General features: G+C 49.4%; 1 protein-coding gene and 3 pseudogenes across 1 annotated transcript in view; 1 reads left to right on the top strand and 3 right to left on the bottom strand.

The window, feature by feature from the left end:
- Positions 1 to 27,046, bottom strand: part of LOC149355633 (uncharacterized) — a 430,506-nt pseudogene that overhangs the window by 370,549 nt on the left and 32,911 nt on the right.
- On the top strand, positions 2,073 to 5,062 carry LOC149355636 (uncharacterized; annotated as a pseudogene).
- Positions 7,810 to 13,262, bottom strand: LOC149355635 (endothelin-converting enzyme-like 1; annotated as a pseudogene).
- Positions 23,095 to 27,046, bottom strand: part of LOC149355634 (endothelin-converting enzyme-like 1) — a 6,905-nt gene continuing 2,953 nt past the window's right edge. The window contains exon 2 of the mRNA XM_089575347.1: positions 23,095 to 25,137. Within this exon, the coding sequence (XP_089431473.1) occupies positions 23,095 to 25,137 (2,043 nt within the window). The remainder of the gene's footprint in view (positions 25,138 to 27,046) is intronic.

Raw genomic sequence — 27,046 nt, 5'->3', positions numbered from 1 at the left:
AAGAACGCGTTACCACCCTACGTTACCTACAAAAAAAGGTAACGCGTTACCATTACCGTTACCGAAAAAAAGTATCGCACGTTACTTTGCTGTCACTCCATGGCCATAAATTTTAATCAGTGCGTCTTCGCTGTAACTGTAACCTGTAACTCGTCTTCTCTGCAAGGCTCGCTTTCCAACCAAACGATCTTAAACCCAGACGAGACGTTCATATTCTTCAAGCGAATTAAAGCTCCGGATGGTCGCACTCTGCTTGCAACAGAGTCTAGGCAGGAAAAGGAGGGAGGCCGTCACAGTGCTGCGGGGAGTGCGTTGTTCCTTGTCCTGGCTAGGGGAAAAAGGGGAGGGGGTTATGACTATGAAGGGAGAAATTTAGTTGGAGCGACAGTGTTGTTGAGCAGAAACGTTTTAGAAAGTTTAGTATGAGGCAGCGCATTACTGCCGGCACAGGAACAAAGGCCCATTTCCTTATTTTTTCTCTATACTTCGGTGCTACAGTCGGTTGACTGCAATCCCCCGTTCTGTGCTGTACCATTGTACTCTTTCGACGGCTCTCTTGGGGCCATCTTGAAGTAAACCGGCGACATTCCTGAGTTTACTCAGAAGAGGGAACTGCTTCCACAAAGAATGCGAGAGTGTCGCCTGGGAACGAGACCTTTTGGTTGGAAAACAAGCTTACGGAGAAACTGACTTACAGATTTCTGCAAATGGTCCATTGGTGGCTCGGCATGCGTCCACTCTTTAGAGAGTTGTGTGTGTGAGTGGCTTGGGGGTGAAGACAAGTGTGTGAATTCGTGCTCGTGCTTTTTTTTAATTGAGTGCGTCTTCAAGGGCAGGTGTTTTCTGGCATGCATGCGAGCCGCAACAAGGGTCGTCGAGAGCACCTGTAGATTTTGTTTGTTTGCAACATCATTTTCGGCGCTGTTTTTCTGAAAAAGAGGCGGAGGGGGACAATTGAAATAAAAAGTAACTAGTAACGTGACACCTCACGTTACCGGAAAATGCTAACGTAAGTAGGCTACCCGTTACAGTTCCGAAATGGTAACGAGTACGTTACTGTTACCGAAAAAGTAACGCGTTACCGGTAACGCCGTTACTTGTAACGCGTTACTGACAGCGCTGGTAAAATGATAGCCGCCTCGAAATTTCGACTCATTCCGCGATTTACCCACGCAGCATGTTCACGCGCATGCCGATATTCGTCGATCGTCCGATGCATGTTTTGTGTATGGCACTTCAATTAATCTCATCAAAAATGAAATAGGAACAGCTGTCAGTTTCAGGCGATTGCCATGTTGTTAAACGGGATACCATTTACGACCTCTGCGTGAAACCGGGGTGGAGCATTGGGCTAGTGTCCACTGCTTGGAATTGCGCAAGGAGACCGACTGAGTTATAAATTTGGAGGCTGATATCGCGGAACATAGGCGAGCTGCGAAAGCGTTACAGCATGACCCGATCGAGAAACTAAATAGTTCTAAAAATAAACACGGAAACTGCGGTGACTAAAACATTTACTGATTTTAACTGCGAGACATTTTATTCAGTGTCAAGCTGTTGGCATAATCTGTGCGCTAAAACAGCTTTCAAGTAGTACTGGTCATCGTTTCTTTTTTTTTAAATGAGAGAACCTGGCGCTGAGCGACATACAGTAGGCCAAAAGCTTGTTAATGTGCCAGAGATATAAAGTTAGAGATGCCCGCGCTTCTTCCAGATGGCTGCTCAGGTTATTAAAGTAAAAAACAGCAAAGGCAGCGATGGTCTCCTTGAGGCGTCCGACTCCGCGGACAAAGCGTGTACGTCGCGCGCCCCAGCGCGCTGTTGGGGGCTGGCATTTTATTATGGCCTTTATAGAGTAGCGCGGTCGCACTGCCTCAGAGAGCGCCCTCATTGTGAGCTCGTTTAGAATCGAAGCCCTTCCTTGGAGATTGCTACAGGAGACCGAAGGCTAGGAACACATGCTAGTGCTAGTAATCACCTGCACAGTACTCCGAGGACATTTTTCGGACCCCCCCCCCCCCCTCCCGACCAACCGCAACCGTGCACCGTACAGTGCACTGCTTCCCACACGAATGCAGTGGGCGGCATGCGCTTTGACGGCAGAGCCCAGCCCTATCTGCGACAATGACGGTAACTTGGTACTAGAAGACCCACCAAGCAGAGCCTGTTCTGAGGCGTCATCAATATTCCTGCGCCTGCCACCACTTGCAGTTCGGGGAGAACAACGTGGTGCCGAGGAAGAAAAACCTGTTATTGAGACACGAATCATCATCTGTCTTTCTGAAGCCTCAGAAAGTGAAAGGGAAGAAGACGAGGAAGACGATGCCATTTTGTCAGACGCCGCCCGAGAAGCCCTCTAGAGATTGAATTCCACTCGCATGGAAAGGGCAGAGGCACGACTGGCCGAGCACAGTGACATGCAGCCCTCGCCGTCAGTGGAACCTCTCGACGTCGCGCGTGAGCTCTCAGCAGGACTGATGATGCCAGCAGCCGATGTGGGGCCCCTGCAGGTTGAGCGGACTCTTTCCAACGATGCTCTCTACCCTGTGAAGGAGATTGACTTCTCCCCAAGACCTCATGGTCTCCACCCAGAAGGTACGCTGATGACACCGGCAAAAGCAGCCCACCTTGAAGACAAACCTGTACCAGTCAATGAGTGTTTTCGCTTTCTTGCAACTGTGGACAGTCCTCTTGTTGAAACTACGGGAGGAGTCCTCGTCGCCGCAGATAAGGAGCGACGGGGTGCTGCCGGTGCTTCTCTTCGTGTGACTCCGATAACCCCTTTGGATCGCTCTCCATCGCCGTCTTATGCCAGAAGGATGACGCCTGAGAATCCATATCCGCCAGCAGCAAGCTCAGAACACTCAGCCTCAGAACGCACTGCACCTGAATGTGAGCCTCATGAAAGCCGCGCGGAAAAAGCTGTAAAGGCACCTGACCGTCCAGATGAACCGCTGTGGTGGCATAAAGTTGTGACCTCTTCCTACAAACTCGGGGAAAGGCGGAAGACTGCTTCGAATAAGGAGGAACACGGGTTGGCAACAGTGACACCACATGCGTCTTTTTGGAAAAGTGGTTCCGTGTCACTATTTCCCAGGTCGCCAGCTGTCCTGACCAAGGCTGCCCACAGCAGGGAGTCAAAAGGGAGCCGCACAAGCAAGGCATCACGAGCGCACAAGACAAGAGCTGCCAGCGAGGAACCAGTGTCAGCACAAAGTCGCAATAAGAGGATGCCATCACAGGGATCTGCTAGAGGCACATGGGCAGCCGGCAAGATCAGAGGTACACCAGGCACCAAACATGCAACACGAAGTCTAAGGTGGCTGACAGAGACGCCCTGTCCTGGAGGAAGAAGCAACGTGAAAGCCACCTTGGTCTCTCCACGGAGTGCAGCCAACAGGCTGGCCACACACAGCCGTCACAGACAATCAAAGGCGCCCAGACCGAGAAGGGCAGGATTTGTGAGGAAGCGGTCTGCAGCGCCGAGTCCCAAACGACAGCCACGTACCAGCCAAGTGAAAACATGTAAGCAGCCTGCTCCTCCAAGCCCTGCAAGGCAGGAGGACGCTCAAGATATGAGGGGCCAGAAGAAAACAGGCAGAACCAGTCCTGAAAAGCCGACTGCTCAGACACCGAGCCATGACAGAGAACCACGTGTGGGTAATCCCGCCAAGGACAAGACTCCGAGTCATTCGAAGACTGCGAGAGCCAGACGGCGTGCTTCTTCAGGAAGCGGTTTGCTGGGACGACTGCCAGTGCCAAGTTACGTTAAAGACAAAACGCAGTTACAGAGGATAATGGACAGGCCTGCAAGCAATTCCGCTTCTGCTGATGCCGTAAGCGGTCCTGCACCGAAATCACCTGAACACAGCTCCCGTCTGGCTGTAGAAAAGCAGAAAACACCCAAAGAACATGCGTCGTTATCACTCAAGCAGAGTTCCCAGCAGCGGACTGCTCGGACGCCTAGTCCCGCTCTTGGGTTCGCCATGCCTAGCCCTGCTGAGGACAAAGCACCAAGTTCTGCAAAGAAATCCACAATGTTCCAGCAGCGTTGCCTTTTTGTGGACGTTCAGGAACGCTTACCAGATCCAGGTTCCGGTGAAGACAAAGTGCCCAGCAAGAACGCAGGCGGCAGAACACCAAGGCGTTCCCCTGCCACAGGTGCTGCGAAGGAGTTGCCGGCTATGTCGGCCAGACGCAGTTCCCGCCTGGCAACCGACAGGCAGCAGGGTCCTGAAGGGCGCACTGCAACACCACCGACCATGCTGAGTGGTTTTCGACGCAGGACTTCTTCAGCAGCTATTACCCACCATGCTCTTGAAAGCATTGCTGAAGGTGATGGCGGTGGAAGTGACGCAGATACCAGTACTCGCACGAGAAAACGAAGCCACACAGGCAAGCCCGACCAGACTGTGCAACCAAAAAGGGCGCGTCTAGATCACCGCAGCCGTCGGCTCTACAGCAGCGCAGCGCTGGACACAACTGCTGAAGCGCCTGACACCGAAGCAGAGCAGGAGTTGGAGCCAACCTCCACGGCAACCCGCAGCCATGGCTCCGCCAAGCGCAAGACACGGGGAGGGGCGGAGTCTCCGGTCGGAGATGCTAAGCCGCTGTCACCTGAAAGGCAGCTATCTTCGAAGAAGCGAGCCAAGAGATCAGCTGATGCTGAAGGTTACGGGCTTGTCCAGCCTCCAAGTCGGTTGATAAAGGCTCCACCACAAAGCCATCGGCGGCTGTCTTCTCGCCGCCCGTCATACAGCACCGCCAATTGCAGAAAGCCGAGGGAAAGCCTGCTGGTTCCATGTCGTCGCCTTCTTACGAGCGAGGAGGACACCCCGAAAACGAAGCAGCTGGGTGCGCTTTGTGATAGTGCTCATGCTCTCACGGACACCTGAGCCGAGCACAAGGACAGCTGCAAGCAGCACAGTGTCCCAGAAGACGCCCAGACAGCCAATTTACCGTTACAAGGTCAAGCTGAGACAGCCAACAGTCCCAGTGTACCGAACGACCCCCATCGCCATCCACCAGAACACCCAGAACTAAGCGCACGAAAAGAGATTAGTAGCTACTTCTTTTCAAACAGATGCGAATTTCTAAAGTTACAGTTTGGTTTAAAAGTTGCGATAGAAATTATTTACGTAATTACAGGCCAATTTATATTCTACCTACTTGTTCAAAGGGTCTTTAAAAATAATTTATAGGAGATTATCAAATGTTTGTAATTAATTTAATCTTTATCCTACCAGCCTACATCGGCCGCAAGAATTCTGATTTGTTCCAAGTTGTAGAACTCGAACTCGGGCGCCCCGAGGTTTCTGTACTATGGCGCGACTTTTAAACGCCTGATGTACGAGCAACGTACAGGTAGTAAAATGCAGCCTGCGTTCCATCAAAGCTAGTTCCTCATACCTTGGTGTACCTTGGTGTCCGGTGCATATGTTTCAGTGGTCCTGTGCCAAGAATTCCAGCAACTTCTGCGGGAAGGTGGTTCCAGTCACGGGAGGTTCGCGGCAGGAATGACTGCGAGAATTTCGTGTTGTATGACACAATTCCGACTTTGTGATTATAATAAATGAGGCGGGATAAATAAATTGGCTAGGGGATGAGATGATCACGAAGGGTTGGATATGGTGCAACGTGCTAAACAGGGCTATACGAAACACCTTTCTACGCGATGTCAGTGATGGGAGGCAGAGATTAGGCTTCATAGTAGTTATACTCGCTGTGCCGTTGTAGTTAGCAAGGCTAAAACTGCAGAGTTATTCTGCGCCATCTCAAGATCATTAATTAAGTTGTCATGACTAGGGTGCCATAGAGGTAGGGTCCCATACAGGTCCCATATAGCTAGGCCTAGGTATTTGCCAGTAACACACTGAATAAACAGGTCCTATATGTGGTAATTGTAATCAAGAGGCTTTTTATTTGTTGTTTGTTATAAAAGCAGGCTTAGTAAATGCAATCTTCATACCACTCTCTTCACACCAGTCCGGAAAGTAAGAAAAGTTTTCAGTGAACAAAGTTTGTTTTGAAGCAGTGCTTATAACTCTACAAAACACAGTCGTCCGCAAACAGTTTCACTATTACAAAATCATCGATGTCTTTGGCAATATTATTAATATAAACAAAAATAAAACAGCGAATTGCTTGAAAGGAAGAACCAGTAAAAAGCTGATTCAAGAAACAGAGGAAACACCGAGGAAGCAGAAAGGCAAAATCCATTTTTGTGAGCGTGGAGCGAGCGAGTGGTTACCAGTCACCCCTTGCGCTGCCATCTCCCTCGTTGTCCCGTCCTTCGTGGTTACTGCAAGTGCTTAGTATTAACCGTGGTATTCACAAATTAACCTCGCGCACTACGCAGCTAGTAAGCGCTGGCGGCGCGTGCCCCACGTGCACTGTCGTTCCCGTTCTTTCAAGTTTAGCCTCAGTAACTGCAGTTAGCAGGGGTGCTTGTATTGCAAGCTCATAGGCGTTCGCAATTATAGCCTATGACACTGCCAGATTATCGTTTCAAGATCATGTCCAATAATAACCGCCTCGAAATTTCGACTAATTCCGCGAAGTTACCCACGCAGCATGTTCACGAGCAGCGTGATATTCGTCGATTGTGCGATGCATGTTTTGTGTATGGCACTTCTTCGATTAATCTCGCCAAAAGTGAAATAGGAACAGCTATCAGCTACAGGCCACCGCCATGTTGGCAAACGGGATGCCATTTACGACAGCTTCCTGAAACTGGGGTGGAGTTTTAGGCCAGTGTCCGCTGCCTGGAATGCGCAAGCAGACCGACCGAGTCAGAAATTTGGAGACTGATATCACGGAACATAGGCGAGCTGCAAAAGTGTTACAACATGACCCAGCCGAGAAATACGACCGGCTCTAATTAGTTCTCAAAATAAGCACGGAAAGTGCGGTGACTAAAAAGTTTACTGATTTTAAGTGAGAGGCATTGGACTCAGTGTCAACCTGGTGGTATAATCTGAGCGTTAAAACGGTTACTGTGTCTTACCATTCATCGTTCCTTTTTCGAAAAAAAAGGAGAGAACCTGACGCTGAGCGACATAAAGTAGGCAAGAAGCTTGTTAATTGTGCCGGAGATATTAACTTAGAGATGACCGCGCTTCTTCCAGATGGCTGCTCAGGTTATTAAAGTAAAAACAGTAACGGCAGCGATGGTCTCCTTGAGGCGTCCCGACTCCGCGGACAAAGCGTGCACGTCGCGCGCCCCAGCGCGCTGTTGGGGGCTCGCATTTTATAAAGTAGCGCGGTCGCACTGTCTCCGAGGACGCCCTCATTGTGAGCTCGTTTCGAATCGAAGCTCTTCTTGGAGATTGCTACAGGAGACCGGAGGCTGCGAAATCGCGGTAGTGCAGGTAATCTCCTGCACCGTCCTCCGAGAACATTTTTTGCCCCAACAGCAACCGTGCACCGTGCAACAGCAACCGTCAACCTTACAGTCCACCCTAAACGCGGATCATACATGCTGTACAGTCGGCAGCCACTGCACAGCATGTGGGAAACCACTACATGCTTCACATGGAAAGCGCGTTGGGAGAGCGAGATGCTCCCGTGGGCGGAATACCTCAGACGATCTCTGTCCACTTCACCTGCAGCATTCACACCCACATGTGTCGACGGGCAGTGCACATGTCCACAAGGCAGTTTTTGCGCGTACAAGAAACTGCAGAAGTTTCCCAGCCCTGAAGCTCGACATGTACAAATGATGTAATAAAAAAAAAACGTCGACGAGTGCATTAGTTCAAAGACACCAAAAAGCTGCCTGCAGCGAAAAAAAAACAGCAGCGTCAATGGCTAACCCTTATGACCATAACACTCGAAGGCTCTCCTGAAATCCACAAGTGCCCTGGCGGCGACGTTGCAACGCTGCTCCGCATCTCCGTAGAACTCGCCAATGTGGTTCCCGCTTGAGCAGAGGGCATAGCAGGAGGCCACGAAAAAAAGCTTGTCTGCTATGAGGCTCGATTTCGCGGAATGAGTGTCAGCGGAGCGTCGGATTAAAGCAAGCCTGTAGGCCTTCAAGGCAGCTAAAAGGGCTTTCGTGTCCACGTAATGCGGGGACCACTCCTGCAGGGCACCGTCAGTCTCGTTGGCTTCACTCAGGTAGTAGTGACGAGCCACTTGCTGCTGGTCTTTGGTGGGCGCGAAGAAGAGTTCCCCAAGAACTTCATCTGCAAGCAGCCTGCCTGCACCGCCGTAGTTGACGGCCGGCGGCAGGTCCGGATGGTACAGAGGGAACACGAAGAAGTATTCGGAGGCTATTAGTGCGCCATGCACGCTCCATTTGTGGCTCAGCACGGACCTGGGCTTCAGGATGTTGGTCAGGTCAAGCTGTTGCAGCCGCCACTGAACTTTCATGAGTTTCACCCAGCTGTTGAAAAAGCTAGTGCCGGGGGTGGGCTGTGGCAGTACGCTGGCAAGATATTTTTGGACGTCCGACTGAGTGGTTTCCTTCCTGGCGGTCATACGGAGCACAGCACCGCTGCGACGCATCACAACACCAAGGAGAACGTCTCGGATATCATGAATCAGACTGTCGGCTCCTGGATCTTTGGGGAAAAGGCTGAACCAGGCCACGCCTTTTCTGCTTTCAACCTCCAATAGGCAGCGGCGGTTGTGCGATGACCAAGGAAGACCAAGGAGTTGAAGTGTGGCCTCAGCGATTTCCCGGTGCGCCATCCAGCCTAGCTCAGTGACTACGCGAAGCCCCAGGCTGAGGGTCAGTGCTTCCCGCGTCTCGGACTTGAGCCGCAGAAGGTAACCAACAGCCCTGAGCAGGCTGGGCTTCTCCGCATGTACCTCGATGTTGGCGGAATAGCGGCGAGCCCAAGGGAAGTGCACGTCGACGAGGAGGGCCCAGCGGTCGGTGGGGAAACCGGGAGTCACGTCCTGACTCAAATTCGGGATCGGCAGCCGCAGAAGTTTCTGTTCTGGGTCTGCAATGGCGGTTGCCAACGCTTCTAAAGTAAGCATATCCATTTCCTGGATTTTAGAAGCCAATTCGGAGGCCCGCAACTCGGAAACGCCGAAAAGAGCCAGCATGTTCTGGAGGTACTTTTGGTAGCGGAGGGACGGATCGGTTCCCCTTCGCTGACCGCCGAATGTCCGCATTAACGCTACTCAGGCTCCAAACATGGCGCTGCTTCCGATCTTCAGTAAGGGGTTTCCCGTCCCGGCCTGATAAGGGGCAAGATCGAGAGTCACCTGGAACCATAGGTGGATGTTCCAATTTCCGGAGAGGTCGAACAAAATATCCAGCAGGTCTTTGCGGGATGTCATCGGCCATGGGAGGTGGTGTTGGGCCATGAACGTTTTCAGTTCGTCGAAACCGCTGTTAGAATGCCTCATGCATGACATGACTAAACCGGCTACCTTTTCTTCGGCGTTCCGTGCTGGCCTTGTTGAAGTGCCGTGCCTTCTCGGGAACCGGGGAGCCCAGTTAACGGAATTCAATGCAAGGTTGTACATTCCCTCTTCGGCTACGTCGAGAATAGAGACCATATGGTGCTGCTGCCTCCAGCCGTCACATACAAATCTGTAGAAGTTTTTCACATGGGTCTGTAGACCAGTTCAGGGAAGATTCTATGCTAGCCTTGTACCTCTGGCACGCCGTACTGTCGCAGCCAGAGAACAGGGGCAGATCCGTGGGGTCAGTTTGCAGCTTTGGGGTAGTGGGATGAAAAAATTCGCCGTGCTGGAGGTGAATCCAGTTCGTAACTATCAGATAGATGATTGGAGTGACGACGCAGACAAGTGTTGTTCCTAGTAGGGCCACCTTAATCCACAGGCTCAGAGCGCAGTTTGCCTGACGGGCGAAGACTTCAAGAGCGCCGTGATCCTGCGCCTGAGAAAAACAAAAAGTGTAAATTTTTACTGCCGGATCACACCACCCGCGATAGATTAGTGGTGCGGGCGAGGCACTCTATCTGATTTATTAAAACGCCTAAAATTATGCTGTCCCCTGTCTCATCACAGCTTGGAACTAATAGAATATCTTCTTATTTGATTCGTCGAATGAATCAGATAGCGCATGTTCAAGATTATTTAAAAGGGCCGAATAAATTCGGAATTTTTTGAATAGTTTCCAATAATTGGCATGAAAGTGAAATAAGGCAAGCCGTAGTTTTCTCGGTCGACTGTTTCAAGGGAAGGGCCCACACCTACGCCTCATAGCGCTCTACCGCCATCTTTCTGCGCTGGAGGCAGAGTTATCGCGACATGGTCCATTTGATTCGCGGTTTCATAATGCTCATACATGGCCTCCAAGATTGGGTGATGCAGCAGGGCTCAAGCAGGTTTAACAAACGCTGCTTTGACGCTCGATCTCGGAGGTCATGGCTCTAACTTTGCTCTAGCTCCTTTCATCTACTGAGTTGTGGCGCTGTCATCACTAGCAAAAGGTTATTGTCCTCTATGTATAACATAACGATCAATTATTATACTGGCTTCAGGCAGTCTGCCCTTCAGTGGAGATCAGTTTTGCATCTTGGGCAGCCATGCCTAGTACACAAGTTATAGAGCCGTACCGCAACTGCCGTTAGCACTTTGGTGTTTCCCACGATTATTCGCACTAGTAACGAATATTTGCAATATTCGAATCGTATTCGATTACGTTCTATCACAATTCGATTCATATTCTGTTCATCTTTTATCAATACTATTCGCATTCGATTTGGTTTCGAAAAGTACTATTTGCACACGTCCCCTATGGTAGGATACAACTTAGAAAAAAAACAGAAGTTCTTCACACTGGGACACTGTACGAGGCGTCCTGTGTTTCAACAGGAAATGAAATTAGGTTCTTAAAGTTTGACTTCATTTACAACGCCAGGTATCAAAATTATAGAGCTTGATAATTTTTTTTGTGATTAGTTTCTTATCTAGGTAACCAGAAAAGCTTTGAAAACGGACTACTTCTTTTTTTGTCGTGAAGGGATTCTGTGCTGCGGTCCTTAATATGGGCGGAGCTTCACTGGAGACTTAAGTTGTATCCGACTATGGTTACCTTATTTAGACCGTTTGTGGAAAATTTCAAAGATAATAATGGGGCGAAAGGGAATTTATGGAGGTTATGATCCTATTTTCAAAAAGCATTTCTTAAACATTCTTCCGCAGAAAATGGGGCATAGTGCGATTTCACCATTTAGAGAATCTCCCGCTTTGGAAATGGGGGAAGGCAAGCGGTCACCCTCCCAGCCCACCCCCTCCCCCCATCTCTTAATTCCACCCCTAGCGTTTTGCTAAAGGCGGACTCAATGGGAGTAAAAAGGCTGTACGTTTTTGGGATCCTCTATTCCGGGTTCTAAAAAAGCTGGTGAAATTGGAAATCTAGTCCAGGAATACGCATTCTCTGTCCTGGACAGTTAAGTGTTCATTCAACAAAACCTGAATGCTTATGTGGACAGCACAAGATTGCCGCACTCTGAGGCGTTCCGACGGCGTCCCTATAGTCGGCAACTTCGTTTCGAACATAAAGAATACACGACTACACTGTGCAGATGATATGGTTACTTCGCCTGCCGCCTTTTAGTCGATATGGTTCCCTACCAAACGAAGGCTTAAAACGGCATCCGTTGCCGGGCGTCGCCGAGCATGCTTTCCTCGTTCGGAAATCCCCAACTCGGACCGTCTTGTAATCCCTACACGGGCGAAGTGACCCTCCACTTATTCGTGGTCAACCGTTCAAAGAACGCCGGAGGAGCTAGAAATAAGAACTCTTAGGCGATCCTTGGTGCATCGTTTGAATGCGCTAGCAGCCGAACGTTCATTATGTTCGCGGTTTACACATTAAAGTTCGTTATATCCGAGGTCAGCACATTAAGGTTCGTTATATCTGAGGTTAACACCCGAAAGGTCGTTATGTCCGAGGTGGCATACTGTTGCCACCTGCCCACCCGGTTGTGGGCAACCTGCTTTCCCCAGGCTACTGAGAGACGGCGGTCGCCATTTCCTCGTGCACAGATTCGTCTAATGCTCACGCATCAACAGTCTTGAGTGCCCTGACACGGGAGAAGAAATGCTGCAACACCGAAAACACCCCCTGGCAAGACCACGTGTTCTTTATTCTCGGCACCTGCCGGTCAATATTATCTTTGGCTAGTGAGAGCGCGGGTTTTTTCATTTAAGTCATACAATGCCGTCAAAGACGCCTATTACTACGGATAAAGCCCCTCACAAAGCTGACTTTTAAGAAGTTAAAGGAGACGACGCTGTAAAGACTCTCGGCCCAGCGGCGATTTTCTTTTTGTACAGAAGAACGGCTGATCGAACAGGCGTACCGGTCGCCGATTCGTCAACTGCGGTCTGTACAGCCATGAGGTCCCAAGCGGTATATTATAACGGTGTAAACTTTTCAGTACTTCAAGAGCTGCCCTATAATGGATAACACACCCAGTTAAGAGAGACAGTCGAATAGTATCGCAGGGGGAAATTCTGATTCTACCTTTTGGCTTCGACCGATCGGTGATAACTACTTCTGCTCAGAAATCCTGTTCGACGAGGGAAAACTGTCTTCGCATGCCTTCGCGACGTAATTGGCAGGGCCCGGACAAATGAGAAGCATACATCTGAATAACGCGTTAGAAAATTTTGCGCTCGGAAAGTCTGTGAAATTTACTCTACGCAGCTCTGGATACGGTGTCCTGATTAATCGCACATGACGTTAATTAAGAGATTTTGGGACAGGCGAAATCCTGCCGCATTTTGAACACTAACGGGGAATTCGTTGCGGTTAGAAATGGAGGCTTGCCTGCAGCGCATGAAGCCAAGTTTTCTCGAACGTAGTGTCGTCCATAGAGTTCTGGTTACCTCCAGCGCGCCCGTAATGCGTCTTGAGCTGGCCTCTCGTCCGTATGAGCACAGTCAACGTATCCAACACCAGCAGCAGTTGCCTAACCTGTACTTATCGACAGCAGCGACGACCTCTTTCATACCCCGTCTGCTGTTGGAAGCCCTGGCTGGTCACGCGCAGCGGATGAAGACGCTGCGGCGGCGACGGGGACGTCACCCTGGACAGCGTCCCGGGCCACAGGCAGCCAAGACTTCCATCGGAGACAGATGAGCTCCCGGAGGCTGCGACGAGGGGGCAGGGGATACTTCTGCGACATCGTGATGCCCCGGCCACCAGAGAACGCCTCGAATTCGGAGTCCGAGGAAGCGGTCGTGGTTCCACTGCGTGCAACGCTCGTCACCTCGTTGCCTCGCGCGACGTCGCAGAATCCACTCGTTCCGACGGTGGGCGTGGCCATGGCTCTCGCTGTGTTGCTCGAACTCCAGTGTGCTGGCTCGCAAGAAGTGCCTCTCAAGCCTCTGCTGCTCTTGGCGTGACTCGGCCAGTTGCCGGGAAGCGTATTCACCAACTGCAGCCTGTACAGCCACAAGGCTTGAAAGCACGGTGAATCGATCACGGTGACTGAAGGTTGTCACAATGCCTTACCTAAAAGGAAAAATTAATCCCTAAATAATGCTTAAAAGTCTATACCAACGTATTGTTACTAACCATGTAATGTTTAGTTTAAAATCAATACTGATATTCCAGCGCTCTGAATAATGTGTAAAAAAGTTGGCAGAAAATGTTTTGAAAATGTTAAACGGCGTTATATGGCACTAAGCATCACGATTTGCGACCTGAAAGGGAAAGGAAGAAAAAAAATAAATTAAAAAAAAAACAATAGAATTACAGTGCAGAGAGGGGAGTCGAACGGCCGACCTTCCATACGCAACACGTGCCTCTAATCCACTGCGCCATAGCGCCGACGTCAAGCCGTCGTTCAGAATGAATATTTATAACCAGCCTTAATGTGGCTGCTACCTGCCGGTGGGCGGCGCTGTCATCGCTGGCTGTACCGGCTGCATTTGGCGAACAGGCTGCCGGGAACCCTGCTGCTGCTGCTGCCACCGCTGCTGCGTGCGCCAGGTACGGGACGCAGCGCGTGGCGCCTGATGATGATGATGACGTCCTCAGGCCTGTACCCTCGCGATCACCTTATTTTATTTTAATTCCTAGAATATAACTCACAGCGCTTTACCGTTACCTTGTGTAGAGCCACGGAACTCAAGACCGCCACGCAGCAGCCCAAATATATGTGTTCCCGCCGGCCTGCAAGCTGTTTGTCGGCGCGGTTGACACGGTCGCGCCGAAGAGTGCCCGCGCCGAGGAGCTAGCCGGGTACGCGTTACGTCAGTTACGGCACGCCGGCAGTCTCGTCTCGGTCCCTTTAGAGGATCCCCGCCGCGAGAAACCCTAAACGACACTTTCACCCGCACCGCTTTTCGGGGGAGCACTCCTTTTTCTTTTGCTTGTGCGTGTATGTGCCAGCTCCGCGTATTCACCGTGAGGGAAACGGCGCCGCTTCTGAGCGACGCGCGGGAAGCCGGGAACATGGACTGTGCCTGGTCGGTGTCAGTGGCGCGCTTTCCGAACGCTGGCCTTTAGGTTTCTTTTTCTTTAAGGCAACCGGCGGCTTCGGCGGCGGCATTGCATAGTTCCTGAGCTGCGCGGACAGATATACATCTGAGCTATGCTCATTGCCCGAACTTGCGGCCTAACGGCGGCGCCGAGACGATTTTTTCTTTTGGCCGTGCCCTTCTGTTTCCGATGGCTGGCGCCGCTTCGAGGAACAGAGGGCAAATGACGGTTCTGGTCGTGTGTTTGTGTATTCCTGCCTCTTTTCGTGAGCGCAGTCCGACTTCCTGAGGGGAAGATACTCTGTTATGGTTTCGTTGTGTTTTGCTTGTGTTGTATCTTATATCAGTCACGTGGGTCTCGCTGTAAGCACTGTGGGCCCGCCTAAATACACAGCTACAGGCAACGGTTACGTCACGAGAGCGCCGGCCCAATCAGCGATGAGCGGAGGGGTTAAGAAGAGATGTTGGCGGGAATCTAGGGGTTCTCGCCAGGAGCTTTTGACCGGGAGAGCTCTGGCGGCTCCACTCTGTTGTTGCTCCCCCTTTATTCGATTCTGTTTCCACTGTACCATCTATGCTAATCTCATATGTATAAAGTTTTTTTTTGTTTCTACAACGAAAATCGTCGTCATCATCCTTCGCGCTAATGCTAATCACAAGACCGGGCCGTAACGGCAACAAGACGGCCTGACCTCGCTTCGCAACAACAAGCGAGGAGAAGAAAAGTGGAAAAGAACCTCAACTCCTTGCTTCAGATTTCTTCTAAGATTTGAGCTTTTACGCTCATTATGATGCCAACAAAAGCATCCGCGTGTGACAAACTAACCTTTCAGCAATAACAATTAAGGGTCGAATTCATACCAGTTTATTTCTGCAGCTAAAAGGCATCGCGATGTTTCGGCCGGATCGTAAGTGCACAGAAAGATTTTACTCTGAACCAGTGCTTGGAAACAGTGAGCCATGTGTTTGAACCGTCCCTCTGGAATGTCGGCTTGCCTTTATTGCGCGCCACGAGACGGGTTTGGTCTGCGTGTGCACGATAAACAACTGTTGTCTGAGCTGAGGGGGATATTTGACGCACCTTAACATAGACATGTTGAACGAATGGAATTTTCTTGAATCTCGGATATGAAATTGTTTATTCCTGCTTCATATGAGAACCTGAAATCGAATGCTGAGTATTCGCAAATTATTTCATGAAATATTTTTTTACTTTACATTGTGCCTTCTCAAAACATACATGGCTTGAATCATTCGGAAATGGTTTGCTTTGGTTTTATGGACTTTAACGTCCCAAAGCGACTCAGGCTGTGAGGGACGCCGTAGAGGAGGGCTCCGGAAATTTCGACCACCTAGGGTTCTTTTACCTGGTGCTGTGGCGTGCACTGACATCGCACAGAACACGGGCCTCTAGCATTTTGCCGCCATCGAAATGCAACCGCCGCGGCCGGGATCGAGCCCGCGTCTCTTGGGTCAGCAGCCGAGCACCATAACCACTGAGCCCCCACGGCGGCCATTAGGAAGTGATCAAAACTAACGCTCTAAAAGTGGCGTTGACGTAAACTAGAATACTTACAATAAGTGCCAAAATGACGTGCCAAGTACTGCAGTGAACACGTTAACAAATGCCTAAACGTGGGCCGGTCGGAAACGAAAGTATGTTCAGGAGCAAACTGTCAGTCGCGGTGTGTGTCACTAATTATGAGAATTGCTCTGGAGAATTACCTAATGATCTAAACTTACTAATGAACTCACCTTTCAGTTAGCACAGCGTTGTGGTTAAGGTGAACGGTGAATTCGCAGCCGCGGAGAAAACGATGCGATATAAGTTATGTTTTATAAAGACGAAAAGTTTGCTATCTAAAACCGTACAGCGCGAGGAAATCTGGCGCTTTTAATGCGGAAGCATTGAATGGCTGTATTTGCAGGAGCTCGTCCGCAAGATTACGTCCGAAAGGATGGGTTTATGCAAAAAAAGAATGGCTCCATCGCATAGTACATCAAAACATCTCGGACGGAAAATGGAGGGTTTGAGGTGGGTTAATTTGTTAATTAATTAGAGCCAAAAATGTCCAAAAAGTCGGGGGTTTAGTGTCATCACGTGTTTGTCCGCACGATTACATCCGAACGAATGGGTTTATGCGAAAGGGAATGGTACCACCGGATAGAGCATCAAAAAATCTCGTACGAGAAATCAGGGGCTTAAACTGGAGTAATTCGGTAATTAATTAGAGCCAGAAAGACTGCTGAACCTTATTTTAGCGTTCTGCATATTAATTTTTACACCCACCGTTCTGATCGGCCTGTCTAAGCCATTGATTATGCTTTGAAATTCATTCCTTGAAGTAGTCAGTGATGAATTTGATATGCGCATGACTGAGGTTACGAATAATAGCTTTGTGATTTTATCCGCTCCAGGAGCGGTGTTTCTCTGCGATGCACGGGCCTCGGCTTGCACCTCGGCTATTGTTGTTGGGGCATCAAGTGTGGGGTTTGGAAGACCGTTGTAGGTGGTTGGACAAAGTGGTATCGGAGTGTCGCCAATGTGACGCGTCCACAAGGCGTCCGTGAGTTCCTTGTCGGTCCCATAGAATTGTTGAGCCATCGTTTGGAGTGTACAATCTGAGGCCGATTTGTCTTTTTCAGGTTCAGTGAGACTGCGGCAGATGGACAGTCGGGGACAAAAGTCTCCGGACCACGTGTTCCTTTAACGAAGCCGATAGCTCTGCTACTATTCGGCGGCTGGAGACCACACTTGTGGAGGTAAAAGTTAAATTTTTGTTCTTCCATCTCCACAAGGGCGGTCTCCAGCCGCTGCCTGATAGTAGAGCTATAAGCTTCGTTTGAGGAACACGTGGTCCAGAGAATTTTGTCCCCGACTGGACAAGGTTTGAGCAGCACTAAGGGATCCTTTCAAGGAGGCACAGAACTGCACCCAGTTCTATTGGGCCAGTTGGGTGGAATGGAGGCAATGCGTAGGCAATGCTATGGAGGCAATGCGTAGGCGAAGATGGCCGAAATTATTCTGGAGTCCTCCATTACGGCACCTCCTTCTCACTCTCCTCTTTCGCTCCCCCCCCCAAACAAAAAAAAAAAAAAGAGACTGCGCGCAGTGAGCGCAGGGGAGTGGCCCGTGTCTTCCCCTTTCTTGTCTAGCTTCTGCCCGATCTCGGTGACTTCCCCACCATGTGCCACGGTCTGACTCGAGTATGCACACGCTCTGCTCCGCAATGACCGTGAGCGCGGAAGGTCATGACGTCGCTCAGGCTGCTTCAATGTGGCCGTCGCTTCTGGGAGTTGGAGCGTAGAGTCCACAACTTCTAATTGCAATTTCTATCTGAAATGTGCGTGTAGAGACTACTTCTCTCTTAAGCACGTTTAATAACATCGTTGTTAGTAGCCGCAAAAACGGCGATTCCTTGCTAGACCATGTCATGACCCTTTTAAGGTACCATAACCATGCAGCAAAAATTGAGAGGTCATAGTGCAAGTATCAGTGGATTTAGATGTATGACGTCAAAATAGGACACGAGGGCACAGTGGGTATGAAATGTGATTGGGACCGCTTTGGTTACCGCCATTCACAACAAAGAAACGAAGGAAAAATTGTCTTATTTTGCAGAGTGTAGAAATCTAAAGCGGCTTTTTTTACTTTGTATGGGATAGATTTATGCCGCTCTCTCCTGTTCACGTTGTGTTATGTATCATTCCTCCCCGTTCTTGTGGCAGACAGGAGATTGTTAGAGCTGATAATACGTCATGTGAACAACATACATGTTTAAAACTTGCATAGCCTTCCTGAAAAGCGACTGTAGACAAAATGAAAGCTTTCCACGTAACTCTTCCTACTGGCGAGCTTCATAAAGCGCTTCAGTAAAGATTAGCGCGGATTGCAGCCCATCAGTGTGCTTATCAGGCACCAGGCGCAGTGCACCTGGCTCGGGCCTGTTTACAAACAAGGAGTTCACACTTGAAGAGTTCATAAAATAGAGGAAACCTGTAGACTCTGCATCTGGAACAAATGCTATACCGCACAGGCGACAAGAAGGTGCCACCTCATCCACAGCTCTAAGCGGCGTGGATATCTATCGGCCAAGCAGAAAACAGAACTTGTTTATGAGAGCTGCACCGAATACGCGTTCTCCAGAAAAAGCGGCCACGCTGCATTGTTGCCAGAGTTTAGGGTGCGCCACATGTGTCGCACGTAGGCTGGTGCGCGAGTTGCAGTGTGCACGCCCCGGTCGCTTCTAGCTGCTCGCTGCTGATGCTCACAGGAGGAAGGGAGCGGTAAAAAAAGAAATATAAAAGTGCGAGGGCAGGGGTCAGTTTACTCTTACCGTCCCTCTGCTCAGGTTGCTTTTCGCCAACATCCCCATTGTCATTGCCTTGCTCCATCGCAACATTCACCTTCTACGATAGCGAAAATTTCCATTTTCCAGTTAATCAAAAAACTAATTCAAGATTTCGTCTAATTATGGATTATCATGTCACCAGTCTAAAAACCTAATCAGGGGTGTGTCCGCAAAAAAGACAAGCAGGTTATTCTACAAAGATTACCAATATCATGACTAAATGACAAAATATATATAACTAAACAAATTATCACTAGGCTCTCAGTCCCCAGCGGCTGCGAAGCAATGGATCAAAGCGGCGGTGAGACCTGCGACGCAGTGGAGGGCGGTAAGAATCTCTGGCTCCGGACAGGCCGCCATTGGAAACTGAACCTGGCAACGCTTCACGCTAGAACTTTATCCAGTGAGGCTGTCCTAGGGTTTAGCGAGGGCGTATGCACTATCTATCTAAACGGCGAATACGCATGATGCTATCGTGGATTAACGGACAGACGACAACTAGGCCTGAGATTCCTCATCAATCAGAATATAGCTGGCTTCATCGAGGAATTCAGTAGTATTAACAAGAGGGTGGCAGCTATTGTAATTAGGCTTAACAAAAAGTACAAACTGAAGGTGGTACAGGCTTACGCGCTTACATCCAGCCATGATGACTGGATCGTAGAAAGCTATTATGAAGACGTGGAATCAGAAATGAGCAAAGTAATAACACAGTAAGCAAAATTGATGAGTTATTTCAATGCTAAGGCAGGAAAGAAGTAGGTTGGAGACCACGCAGTAGGCGACCATGGCACAGGTTCATGAAACAGCATGGGCGAGTTTTTACTAGAGTCCTCAGAAAGAAATAATTTACCGATCATGAATCTTTCGCAAACGAAAGAAGCGGAAGTGGACGTAAGAGCCCAATGGTGGAAGTAAAACTGAAATAGACTTCATACTATGCGCGCACCCTGACATTGTGCAGGATAGGGGGGTCCCCGGAGAGGTGCGTTGTTGCGACCACAGGACGGTAAGCTCTCGAATTAGCCTAGACCTCAAGAGGTCATGGAATAAAACTACTGAGGCAGAAGCCAATCAACCAGTTAAAGGCGAGAGGGAAAGCACAGGAATTGAGGATCTCGCTGCAGAACATATTTCCAGCTTTAACTGAGGACGATGACCTTTATGTTCGAGCAATGAACGATAACCTCACAGCTATCATTAAGGGGTGCAGAGTAGAAGTAGGCGGTAGGATGGCTCGACAGGATACCAGCAAGCTCTCTCAGGATACGAATGATCTTATCAAGAAATGCCAAAGCTTGAAAGTTGAAACCCCACAGACAGAGTAGAACTGGCAAAGCTATCAAAGTTAACCAATAGGCGCAAGGTAACCGACGTAAGGAAGTTTAATATGGAGAGAATCGAGCATGCACCAAAGAACGGAGGTTGCCTAAAAGCGCTGAATAATAAACTAGTCATAGGCAAAAATCGGATGTATGCTTTAAGAGACAAAGAGGGCAATGTCATTAGCAATATGGATAACGTAGTTAAAATAGCCGAAGAGTTCTACACACATCTATACAGTAGCCAATGGAATCAGAACGTTAATGAGAGAGACAGTAGCCAACAGCAATGGGACCTCCCGCCAGTAACGAAAGAGGAAGTAAAGAAAGCCTAAGGAGCAATGCCAGAGGGGGGGGGGGGGAGCAGCTAGTGCGGATCAGGTAACAGCAGATTTGTTGAAGGACGAAGGAGAGGTTGTGCTAGAAATATTAGCCACCCCGTATACACAACTGCTTATAATCTCGCGCGTACCAGAAGCTTGGAATAACGCTAACATCATGTTAATCCATCAGACAGGAGACATCAAGGACTTTAAAAATTACAGACAAATCAGCTTACTGTCTGTTATCTATAAGGTATTTGGTAATGTAATCGATAATAGAGTGGCAACAACTTTAGACTTCAATCAACCAAATGATCAGGCAGACCTTCGTAACGGATACTCGACAGTAGACCATAGTCACGATACACAGATATTCACACTATCAATCAGGTGATAGAGAAATGGGCACAATATAAACAGCTCCTAGACCTATATACATCGCTCATAGATTAGGAGAAACCATTTGACTCAGCTGAAACCGCAGCAGTCATGCAGTCATTGCGGAATCGGGGTGTAGAAGAGCGTGATATAAAAATTCTGGAAGATAGCTATAATGGTTCCACAGCTACCATAGTCCCCCTTAAAGTCCCCAATGAAATTCCAAAACAGAAAGGGCGAAAGGCAAGGGAACACGATCTCGCCAAAGGTATTCACAGCCTTTTTAGAGGAGGGAACAAACGACGCGTGTTAATGACATCCTAGTGGAAATCAAGAGGAAGAAATTGGCTTGTGCAGTGAATGTAATGCATATGCAATATAACCGCTGGTCCTTAAGGTTAACATACTGGATTCCACGAGAAGGCAAGCGTAGCAGGGGGCGGAAGAAAGTTAGGTGGGCGGATGAGATTCAGAAGTTTGCGGGGACAGGGTTGACGGAGCTGGCATAGGACGGGGTGAATTGGAGAGATATAGTAGAGACCTTTGTCCTGCAGTGGGTGTAGTCAGGTTGATGATGATGAATAGCCACCGCTTGCTACCGCAGAGCCCCGGTGGTGTCAAAATGGCACATATATAAGCCGTGGTGCGGCGGGGCCTCTAGACATATACAACTCAATAATTTTTGCTACGCGCATATGAGCTTGGAAAGGCGTCTCTCAAAGCATGCAAAGATTTCAGCGGAAAAGAAGGAATGATTATTAAATACAAAATCAACCATTTTGCTACACGTCGGCTTCTTCAGCCACGCCTACCATGCGGCTGCTGCTTCTTCCTTAGATAACAGAGCTCAGTGGAAGTGCGAGAACAGTGATGCGGATAGACACAGGCATCATTGAGGAACTATCCTAGCAGAACTATGGGCATTTTCGCCCTTTACTGATGCACTAGCATCTGTGTTGTGTGAAATGACGCGACAAGGGCCGAAAGGGTTATGTCGTATTACATTGCCACACAAGTAGCACGGCGGAAGGCCCAAGAATATCTGGATCTGGACAGACCGGTATTGGAAACTGGGCCTGCTACGTTTAACGTAAGACCTTTGTTCGGTTAGGCTAGCCTAGCTGATCTCTTTGTGAAGCTCTCATACATTAATGTGCTAAATTAACCAGTCGGGATTGTTGGTATGTATATTCATGGTCATTTAGCGCCAAAGGCTACTTACTACGGGAGCATGCAAGAACGCTTTAGTAACCAAAACGTTCTCCCTTGTCCAGTCATTGAGATGTGTTTCGTGCCGGTTTCTGAAGAGACAGCTGTATTTTTCAAATATCGTGACTTGGTGACACGCGAAACACTAATGGCTACTATATCGACAACTCGGGTGAGAAGTGCGAGGAACCCCTCTCGTGTTGTCAAGCAGTTGCTTTCTTGGATAACACGTGAGTGTAAGCGCTCGTCTGTGCTTTGTCTTTGTATTTCATGCACTTGAGCCCTAATTGGATGTTGTGTCAGAAGGCTCCGAGAACGTGTCGATGCGTATAGTGTCAAGCGCGGGTACACGTTACGGGGGCTAACCAGAAAAGCAGCTATGTATCAGAGATAATCAAGGACGCGTCAGGAATCTCCAGTTTACTCATGACCGTTACCTGATACTCAAGGCAGGAATCTCAGCAAATCAATGATGTCCTAAACAAAGCAAGTACTAGCGGTAAGCTCAAACACAGCACACTGCAGAGGGTGGTATACTCTTAAGTTGAACACGCGAATGCATGGCCGCGCGCTTCACAGCACCAGTGCGTTCTAAAATGCCGCGCAATGAAGGAAAGTAACATGCTCAACGGGGCACGGAAGTGCTACTTTGCGTAGTCTACCATGTCAACGCGCTGCTGTGACGGACACACTTGTGCTCCGAAGACCACATCCGCGCACACACGAGTTCACTCTAAACGCGGATCATGCATGCCGTACAGTCGGCAGCCACTTTACAGCATGTGGGAAACCGTTACACGTTACACATGGAAAGCGCGTTGGAGAGCGAGAAGCTCCCGTGGGCGCAATACCCCCTACGACCGCTGTCCACTTCACTTGCAGCATTCACACACACATGTGTCGACGGGCACTGCATATGTCCACAAGGCAATTTTTGCGCGTACACGAAACTGCAGAAGCTTTCCAGCCCTGAAGCTCGACATGTACAAATTACGTAGTAAAAAAAAAAAAACATCGACGTATGCATTAGTTCGAACACACCAAACATCTGCCCGCTGCAAAAAAAAAAAAAAATGACAGTGTCAGCGGCTAACCCTTATCACCGTAACACCGGAAGGTTCTCCTGAACTCCACGAGTGCCCTCGCAGCAACGTTGCAACGCTGCTCCGCATCTCCATAGAACTCGCCAATGTGGTTTCCGCTGGAGCACAGGGCATAACAGGAGGCCACGAAAAAAAGCCTGTCCTCCATGAGGCTCGATTTCACGGAATGAGTTTCAACGGAGCGTCGCACTAAGCCAAGCCTGTAGGCCTTCAAGGCGGCTAAAAGGGCTTTAATGTCCACGTAATAAGGGGACCACTCCGGCAGAGCATCGTCAGTCTCGTTGGCTTCAGTGAGGAAATAGTCACGAGCCACTCGCTGATGGTCTTTGGGGGGCGCGAAGAAGAGCTCCCTAAGAACTTCATCAGCAAGCAGCCTCCCAGCACCGCCGTAGTTGACTGCCGGCGGCAGGTCCGGATGGTACAGAGGGTACACGAAGTGCACTTGGGAGGCTGTTAGGGCGCCATGCAGGGTCCATTTGTGGCTCAGCACGGAGCTCGGCTTCAGGATGTTGGTCAGGTCATGCTGTTGCAGCCGCCACTGAACTTTCATGAGTTTCACCCAGCTGTTGAAAAAGCTAGTGCCGGGGGTGGGCTCTGGCAGTAAGGTGGAAAGATATTTTTGGACGTCCGACTGAGAGGTTTCATTCCTGGCGGTCATGCGGAGCATAGCACCGCTGCGACGCATCACGACACCAAGGAGAACGTCTCGGATATCTTTAATCAGTGTGTCGGCTCCTAGATCTTTGGGGAAAAGGCTGAACCAGGCCACGCCTGTCCTGCTTTCAACCTCCATTAGGCAGCGGCGGGTGTGCGATGACCAAGGAAGACCAAGGAGTTGAAGTGTGGCCTCAGCGATTTCACGGTGCGCCATCCAGCCTAACTCAGTGACGACGCGGAGCCCCAGGCTGAGGGTCAGCGCTTCCCGCGTCTCGGACTTGAGCCGCAGAAGGTAACCAACAGCCCTGAGCAGGCTGGGCTTCTCCGCATGTACCTCGATGCTGGCGGAATAGCGGCGAGCCCAAGGGAAGTGCGCGTCGACGAGGAGGGCCCAGCGGTCGGCGGGGAAGCCGGGAGTCACGGCATCACTGAAGTTCTGAATAGACAGCCGCAGAATTTTCTGTTCTTGGTCTGCAAAGGCAGGTACCAAAGCTTCTAGAGTAAGCATATCCATTTCCTGGATTGTAGAGGCCAATTCGAAGGTTCGCAACTCGGAAACGCCGAAAAGAGCCAGCATGTTCTGGAGGTACTTTTGGTAGCGGAGGGACGGCTCGGTTCCCCTTCGCTGACCGGCGAATGTCCGCATTAACGCTACCCAGGCTCCAAACATGGCGCCGCTTCCGATCTTAAGTAAGGGGTTTCCCGTGCCGGCTTGATAAGGGGCGATATCGAGGGTCACCTGGAACCATAGGTGGATGTTCCAATTTCCAGAGAGGTCGAACAAAATATCTAGCAGGTCTTGGCGGGATGTCATCGGCCAAGGAAGGTGGCGTTCGGCCATGAACGTTTTGAGTTCGTCGAACCCGCTTTTAGGAAGCCTCATACATGACATGACTAAACCGGCTACCTTTTCTTCGGCGTTCCGTGCAGACCTTGTTGAAGTGACGTGACTTCTGGTGAACCGGGGAGCCCAGTTGACGGAATTCAATGCATGCGTGTACATTCCGTCTTCGGCAACATCGAGAACGGAGACCATATGGTGGTTGTGCCTCCATCCGTCACACACAAATCGGTAGAAGTTGTCACATGGGTCTCTAGACCAGTTGAGGGAAGATTTTATGCCAGTCATGTACATCTGGCACGCCGTATTGTCGCAGCCAGGGAAAGTGGGCAGATCCGCGGGGTTTGTGCGCAGCCTTGGGGTACTGGGGCGGTAAAAGTCGCCGTGATGTACGCTAATCCACTGCCTGACCATCAGATAGACGACTGGAGTGGCCACGAAGACAAGTGCGGTTCCTAGTAGTGCCACCTTAATCCACAAGTTTATACCGCAGTTTCCTTGGCGGGCGAATACTTCAATACCGGCGTGATCCTGCGCACGAGAAAAACAAAAAGCGTAAATATTTACTGCCTCATCAGAGCACCCGCGATACAGTAGAGGCAGTTTATCTGATTAGTAAAACGCCTAAAATTATGCTCTGCCCTGTCTCATCAGAGCTTTGAACTAATCGAATATCCTCTTATTTGATTCGTCGAATGAATCAAATAGCGCATCCTCAAGATAATTTAAAAGAGCCGAATAAATTCGAAACTTTTCGAATACTTTCGAAATAATTGGCATGAAGGTGAAATAAGGCATGCCGTAGTTTTATTCGTCGCCTGTTTTAAGGGCAGGGCCCACTCCTACGCCTCACAGCGTTCTGCCGCCATCTTTCTGCGCGGGAGGTAGAGTTATCGCGACATGGTCCATTTGATTCGCGGTTTCATAATGCTCAAACATGGCCACCAATATTGAGTGACGCAGCAGGGCTCAGGCAGGCTTAGCAAATCCTGCATTGACGCCCGATCTCGGAGGTCATGGCTCAAGCGTTGCTCTTGCACCTCTCATCTACTGAGTTGTGGCGCTGTCATCAGTAGGAGAAGGTAATTTTCCTATATGTATAACATAACGATCAGTTATTATACTGGCTTCGTGCAGTCTACCCCTCAGTGGAGGTCAGTTTTGCATCTTGGGCAGCCATGGCTACTCCACAAGTTGTAGAGCAGTACCGCAACTGCCGTTAGCTGTTTGGTGTTTCGCACGATTATTCTTATTTTACGATTATTCGCACTAGTAACGAATATTTGTAATATTCGAATCGTATTCCATTAGGTTCAATCAAAATTCTATTCATATTCTGTACATCTTTTAGCAATAACATTCGTATTCGATTTGGTTTTGAAAAGTATTATTTGCATCCCTTCCCCCTCAATATTAGGACACAACTTAAAAAAAAAACAGCAGTTCTTCACACTGGGCCACTGTACGAGGCGTCCTGTATGTCAGCAGGAAATGAAATCAGGTTCTGAATATTTGACTTTATTAAAGAAGCTAGGTGTTAGAATTCTAGAGTTTTATCATTTTCTTCTGATTAGCTTCTTATCTCTGTAACAAGGAAAACTTTGAAAACGGACTACTTTTTTGTCGTGAAGGAATTCTGTGCGGCGGTCCTGAATGTGGGCGGAGCTTCACTGCAGACTTACGTTGTGTCCGACTATAGCTACCTTGTTCAGTCGGTTTGTGCAAGATTTGAAACGTAATAATGGGACGAAGGGGCAAATGAGGAGAGTACGATCCTATTTCCACAAAGCATTTCTTAAACATTGTTCTTCCCCATAAAAAGGGCCATAGTGCGATTTTATCATTTAGAGAATTTCCCGCTTTGAAGAGGGGAAGGGAAGCGGTCACCCCTCCCAACCCCCTCTTCTTAATTCTACCCCTAGCGTTTTGCTAAAGCCGGACTCAATGGGAATCTAAAGACTATACGTTTTTGGGGTCCACTATTCCGGGTTCTAAAAAAGCTGGTGAAACTCGGAAAATAGTCCAGGAATAATTCTATGTAAGTTCTCATTCAACAAAACCTGAATGCTTATATGGACAGCACAAGATTTCCGCCCTCCGGGGCATTCCGACGGCGTCCCTGTAGTCGGCAACTTCGTTTCGAATATAAAGAATACACGACTTCACTGTGGCGATGATATGGTTACTTCGCCTCCCGCCTTTTCCTCGATGTGGTTCCCTACCAAACGAAGGCTTAAAACGGCATCCGCTGCCGGGCGTCGCCGAGCATGCTTTCTTGTTCGGAAATCTCCAACTCGCACCGTCTTGTAATCCCTACACGGGCGAAGTGACCCGTCACTTATTCGCGGTCAACCGCACAATGCACGCCGGAGGAGCTAGAAATAAAAACTCTTAGGCAAACCTCGGTGCATCGTTTGAATGCGCAAGCAGCCGAACGTTC

The sequence above is a fragment of the Amblyomma mixtum genome, chromosome 3 (assembly GCF_055824585.1).
Source record: "Amblyomma mixtum isolate Tamu chromosome 3, ASM5582458v1, whole genome shotgun sequence".
NCBI lineage: Eukaryota > Metazoa > Arthropoda > Arachnida > Ixodida > Ixodidae > Amblyomma > Amblyomma mixtum.
Note: the sequence above shows the minus strand (reverse complement) of the source record. Positions and strands in the feature narration are given on the sequence as shown.